At 39.3% G+C, this 6,860-nt stretch overlaps 1 protein-coding gene across 1 annotated transcript; it reads left to right on the top strand.

The window, feature by feature from the left end:
- The first annotated feature begins 478 nt into the window (after positions 1–478).
- LOC149199625 (uncharacterized) lies at positions 479–3,971 on the top strand. Its single transcript, XM_089399425.1, has 2 exons — positions 479–3,294; positions 3,421–3,971. The coding sequence occupies exons 1-2, from the start codon at positions 534–536 to the stop codon at positions 3,768–3,770; spliced, it is 3,111 nt and encodes a 1,036-aa protein (XP_089255551.1). The 5' UTR covers positions 479–533; the 3' UTR covers positions 3,771–3,971.
- Positions 3,972–6,860: the final 2,889 nt, after the last annotated feature.

Raw genomic sequence — 6,860 nt, 5'->3', positions numbered from 1 at the left:
CTTGGCCTATCATAATTTCAGTCAAATCGTACAATCTAATCATATTTTGCTGAACGTTCGCAGCAAGTAAATGTTTCCAAGCGCCATTTTCCTGTGGGGATGGGGTTGCTAAGTGGATAGAAAAAATTGAGAAATTTCTGAGTCAATTCTATCCCGAGCCTGTCGATAGGAAGTTATTGGATAGCTGAAGTTATTGGTTAGAATTGGTTACTGGACAATGAGTGCTGGATTGACTATTTATTGACTCAAAGTGCTGGTCTCAATTTTCAATTTTCAGAAACCCGTGTTCACACCAATGCCAAGTACAGTATTGATAGTTTTAAAGTGAAATGAAGGCGGTATGAAAAGATCTATGGAACAGCAATCGAGCGAGAGGATTTCAACGAGATTTCCACTGAATTTCCGGGAACTTTCTTTGTGTTCGCTAACTGGAAGTTCAAGACAAATTTATGCTTATAAATGGTTAGGTGAAGAAACTATCAGCAATATGGTTTTCTCATCCATTTCGGTATATTGTTGCAGTGTCAGAGGAGATGGAGATCTGTTACATTCCTGCCCCTGCTCTTTTTCTGTGGCGAATGCCCCTGTTCTTCAGTTATTTGTTTCTCTTTGTGATTCCTTCTGTGTTTTCCACATCTCAATTACCCAATCGTGGGCATAGGCATCCTCATCTCAGCAATGCTTCTGATCAGGAGGCTCTGCTTGGATTCATGTCTGCAATCTGGTCTTCTGATCCATCCCAGTCATTGCCCACTAATTGGGCACCCAATGTTTCATTCTGCGGGTGGACGGGTATCCAATGCAGTCGCCGCAGACAGAGAGTGGTTTCCCTGAATCTTTCAAGCATGGGATTACAAGGTACAATCTCTCCTCTTCTCGGCAATCTTTCGTTTCTTACCGTACTTGACCTTCACAATAATAGTTTTCATGGCCACATTCCCTATCAATTGGGAAGTCTCTTTCGCCTAAAAATGCTTAACTTGTCTCGGAATCAGCTCCAAGGTTCCATTCCGTCATCTGTGGGTATGTGCCGCAGTCTGCTGAGGTTGTCTATGTCCCATAACAATCTCACAGGAAACATTCCTGCAGGACTGTGCCTTCTCCCCAAGTTACAATTCTTTAGCTTGGGAACCAACAATTTGACGGGTGCAATCCCGCCCTGCTTGGGGAACATATCCTCTTTGCACTCCATAAATTTGTGCAACAACAACCTTCACGGTAGTGTTCCTCCGGAATTAGGTATGCTAAGCCAGCTAAGCTTTATATTTCTCTGTAATAACCATCTGACAGGGCAAATTTCATCTTCCTTCTCTAACTCCACCCATCTTGTAAAATTGGATATATCTGAAAACCAGTTTTCAGGTCACATTCCAGCCGAGTTGTGTGCCAAGAACAATCAGTTGACGGGACTCTATCAGTTTGGTAATCAATTGAGTGGTACCATTCCGGCTTCCCTCTTCAATTGTACGAATCTTGAAGTGATTGACTTGGGGCATAACCAGCTCAGTGGAGTACTGCCCATGGAGTTCGGTAAGTTGATGAAGCTCCAGGTGCTTGACTTACAGAATAATCAACTGGTTAGCGGCAGCAACCTGAGCTTGCCCATTCTCACTGCTCTTACTAATTGTTCCGCCTTACATCGAATAGATTTATCCTCTAATTATCTCATAGGACAATTGCCTTTTTCTATAGGCCACCTCTCTGAAAAATTGAACTACTTGAACTTGGGCTCTAATCAATTAGTAGGAGAAATACCTCCACAGATTGGAAACCTAAGTAGTTTAACACTCCTCGAATTATACTCCAATTCTTTTACAGGGTCAATACCTTTTTCATTTAAGATGCTCCAAAGGTTGGAAAGGTTATTTATGGGAGACAACAATTTCCAAGGAAACATCCCGACGGAAATTGGCCAACTCAAAAACTTAGGGCTCTTAGACCTCCAATCAAATAATCTCTCTGGAAAAATCCCTGATTCTGTTGCCAGTCTCCAGCAGCTAAGCTATCTAAGCCTTGCTCTAAATCAGTTATCAGGAAATATACCTGCAAGTCTAGGGGAATGCAGAAAATTACTACTGCTAGACCTATCATACAACAGGTTAACTGGGCACATACCTCCCGAGGTTGCAGGTCTAGCAAATTTAGCTTTATATTTCAATCTTTCAAACAATTTGTTACATGGTATTGTGCCTTCGGAACTAAGCAAAATGACTATGCTTCAAGCTATCGATATTTCTGCAAATCAGTTAACTGGTTATATTCCAAGTATGATTGGAAATTGTGAAGAACTAGTATACTTGAATCTTTCCTACAATACACTTGAAGGTCCAATTCCACTTTCACTTGGTGAACTTCAAATTCTTCAAGACATGGATCTCTCCTCTAACAATTTGTCAGGGGAAATACCAATGTCATTGGAAAATCTCAAAATGCTCAAACAATTGAATTTTTCTTTTAACAAATTGTCAGGGAAAGTCCCTGAAGGTGGAGTTTTCAAAAAGCTTGGTGCCTCTGCATTTATAGGAAACCCCAGTCTCTGTGGGCCTTGGGTTAGTCTATTGCCATGCTCTATGCCCAAACATAAAAGTGTTTCACATTTGAAAAGATTTATCATACCAGTTGTTGCAATTATAGTGACTATTGTATTGTGCTTGTTTTTCGCAATATTGTGGAGACAAAATCACAAGAAACATATTCTTATTGAGGCAAATACATCTTTAAATGTGGGGCATCAAAGAATTTCCTATGAAGAACTCATCACTGCAACAAATGAATTTAGTGATGCCAACTTGTTAGGCGTTGGTAGTTTTGGGAAAGTGTACAAAGGAATTTTGAATGATGGCACAATGGTCGTTGTCAAGCTTCTCAATTTGGAAAAAGAAGGGATACAAAAAAGTTTTGATAAGGAATGCAAAGTTTTGGAAAAAGTTAGACATCAAAATCTAATTAGAATCATAACTTCTTATTCAGACCATCGGATGAAAGCTTTGGTATTTCCATTAATGCCAAATGGAAGCTTAGAGAACTGGTTATATCCCACAAGTGAAGTAGAAAATGGTTTGAGTTTGATTCAAAGGTTGAATATAGCAATAGACATTGCTCAAGGCATGGCATATCTCCACTCTGTGCAAGTGATCCATTGTGATCTAAAACCAAGCAATGTGCTTTTGGGCGAAGATATGACAGGGTATTTAATAGATTTTGGCATTGCTACCATATGTTTTACAAATTCAGAGGACTCAACATTTACTTCCACACATGGACTCAAAGGATCTGTAGGCTACATTCCTCCAGGTATTGTTTCAACTTAATAACATTAATAAGTTGCATCATCCAAATATATGTTACAATGTCATGCATTTTCTATTTTTATTAAAAATGGTGAATTAGAAACCTTATGATGAGGATGTTTTAATGCAGAGTATGGATTAGGTGGGCGTGTCACAACAAAAGGTGATGTTTATAGCTATGGAATAGTGTTGCTAGAGACACTCACTGGAAAGAAGCCCACCCACGATATGTTTGCAGAAGGAATGAACTTGCATAAATGGGTGGCTCATGGTTTTCCAAACCAAATAGGGGAAGTGGTGGACAGGAGTCTTTTGAGTACAAGCAATGAAGAAGATAAGGAGCTTGATTGCCTTAGTGAGCTTATAAGTGTGGGTTTGTTTTGCACAAAAGAATCTCCTGAAGAACGACCTACTATGATGGACATCGTAGTTACACTACAAAACACCAAAGAGACTTTTATAGGCATTGTTAATAGTTAACAATTCTAGTAAGATAATCATATTCACTAGGCAATGCAAGTACTATTCTCAACAACGTCAAGCAAAGGACAAACTTCTACAACAACATTGGCGAAAACTAATGTTCTTTTACATTCTAATTTGTTGTAAAAGGGGCAGTGGTTGTACAATTGAATGCTAAAGTAAATCCATTGTAAGTAGTTATATCTAGTTTGAGTGTTATTCCCCTCTTCTTCTCTATACAACTTATATGTTGTTGGTTCGTAAATGTAAATGTGAAAATTAAATATAGTCTTATACAACTATAAAATCTTACATTTTATTTTTATTTTGAAAATTTGGTATATATTAATCATATTATTTAATATTATTTTACATTGACAAAGATTTTATTTGTGTTGTTTTGGCCATATTAACTTAGGAAAGACTTTATATTTATTTTAAACTAATTATAAAAAAGCATTCTAAAATTATTATAAAGAGACTATCTATATTAATATCATTGCATGCAACTTGTTTATTTTTCTGGTTTAATTGTGATTAATATAGTTTTATAAAATATTTTGGGGCTGACCAATATTTTTCCTTAGATCGGTGCTGGAATATCATTGCATGCAACTTGTTTATTTTTCTGGTTTAATTGTGATTAATATAGTTTTATAAAATATTTTGGGGCTGACCAATATTTTTCCTTAGATCGGTGCTGGAATATTTGTCCTGTGGACAATTTTCATGAATACAGTCTTGGCCTATCATGATTTCAGATAAATCGTACAATCTAATTATATCTATATTTTGCTTAAAATTCGCAGCAAATAGTTTATGTAGTTGTTTATACTGCGATTTTTTGAAAGTTTTTCCGGTGGGTTTTTCTGGTCGAAATCCGGCAGGAATTTATTGGAATCGCAAGTTTGATAGCTAGTTTTTGCACAATGAAAGCGTCCCAGGAGTTTTTCAGGGTGGTTAATCCAAATATGTAGTTAAAAAAACCATTTTAACTGCAACAAATCAAGATTAACCTCAATTTCTTCCGCCGGATTCCGTCACCAAAATCTCAAAAAAATCACATTATAGACAACTCCATAATTTATCATAATTTCAGTCAAATCGGACAATCTAATCATATTGTGCTGAACGTTCGCAGCAAATAAATGTTTCCAAGCGCCATTTTCCTGTGGGGATGGGGTGCTAAGTGGATAGAAAAAATTGAGAAATTTCTCAGTCAATTCTATCCCGAGCCAGTCGGTAGAAAGTTATTGGATAACTGAATGGGTGGGTTAGACAATGAGTGCTGGATTGACTATTTATTGCCTATATTGACTCAAAGTCCTGGTCTCAATTTTCAATTTTCAGAAACCCGTGTTCACACCAATGCCAAGTACAGTATTGATAGTTTTAAAGTGAAATGAAGGCTGTATGAAAAGATCTATGGAACAGCAATCGAGCGAGAGGATTTCAACGAGATTTCTCTGAATTTTCGGGATCTTTCTTTGTCTTTGTTAATGGAAGTACAAGACAAATTTATGCTTATAAATGCTTAGGTGAAGAAACTCTCAGCAATATGGTTTTCTCACCCATTTCGGTATATTGTTGCAGTGTCAGAGGAGATGTAGATCTGTTACATTCCTGCCCCTGCTCTTTTCTTGCGGCAAATGCCCCTGTTCTTCAGTTATTTGATTCTCTTTGCCATTCCTTCCGTGTTTTCTACATCTCAATTACCCGATCGTGGTCATCGGTATCCTCATCTCAGCAATGCTTCTGATCAGGAGGCTCCGCTTGGATTCATGTCTGCAATCCGGTCTTCTGATCCATTCATTGCCCACTAATTGGGCACCAAATGTTTAATTCTGCGGGTGGACGGGTATCCAATGCAGTCGCCGCAGACCGAGAGTGGTTTCCCTGGATCTTTCAAGCATGGGATTACAAGGTACAATCTCTCCCCTTCTCGGCAATCTTTCGTTTCTTACAGTACTTGACCTTCACAATAATAGTTTTCATGGCCACATTCCCTATCAATTGGGAAGTCTCTTTCGCATAAAAATGCTTATCTTGTCTCGGAATCAGCTCCAAGGTTCCATTCCGTCATCTGTGGGTATGTGCCGCAGTCTGCAGAGGCTGTCTATGTCCCGTAACAATCTCACAGGAAACATTCCTGCAGGACTGTGCCTTATCCCCGAGTTACAATTCTTTAACTTAGGAACTAACAATTTGATGGGTGCAATCCCGCCCTGCTTGGGAAACATATCCTCTTTGCACTTCATAAATTTGTGCAACAACAACCTTCACGGTAGTGTTCCTCCGGAATTGGGTATGCTAAGCCAGCTAAGCTTTATATTTCTCTGTAATAACCATCTGACAGGGCAAATTTCATCTTCCTTCTCTAACTCCACCCATCTTGTAAAATTGGATATATCTGAAAACCAGTTTTCAGGTCACATTCCAGCCGAGTTGTGTGCCAAGAACAATCAGTTGATGGGACTCTATCAGTTTGGTAATCAATTGAGTGGTACCATTCCAGCTTCCCTCTTCAATTGTACGAATCTTCAAGTGATTGACTTAGGGCGTAACCAGCTCAGTGGAGTACTGCCCATGGAGTTGGGTAAGTTGATGAAACTCCAGGTGCTTGACTTACAGAATAATCAACTGGTTAGCGGCAGCACCCTGAGCTTGCCCATTCTCACTGCTCTTACTAATTGTTCCGCCTTACATCGAATAGATTTATCCTCTAATCATCTCACAGGACAATTGCCTTTTTCAATAGGCCACCTCTCTGAAAAAATGGACTACTTGAACTTGGGCTCTAATGAATTAGTAGAAGAAATACCTCCACAGATTGGAAACCTAACTAGTTTTGCACTCCTTGAATTATACTCCAATTCTTTTACAGGGTAAATACCTTCTTCATTTGAATAACTAAATGCTTATTGAATAATCCTCGGGGGACTGCTGCTGCCGCGAACCGCGAGCCGAGAACCCTTGCCTGCTTACGCTGCGCGTCTCCGCCCTGCCCCCAGGCCTAGCCTGGCCGGGCTCCCTCGCCCTCGCCCTAGCAGAGTCCTGCTTGGACCCCCTCGGGTCCCTCCGTCGCCGTTGCCCTGAACCTCCGCTCTC

Source organism: Pinus tabuliformis, chromosome 2_1 (genome assembly GCF_031772625.1).
Source record: "Pinus tabuliformis cultivar Carrire ecotype Pingquan chromosome 2_1, CPIR1, whole genome shotgun sequence".
NCBI lineage: Eukaryota > Viridiplantae > Streptophyta > Pinopsida > Pinales > Pinaceae > Pinus > Pinus tabuliformis.
Note: the sequence above shows the minus strand (reverse complement) of the source record. Positions and strands in the feature narration are given on the sequence as shown.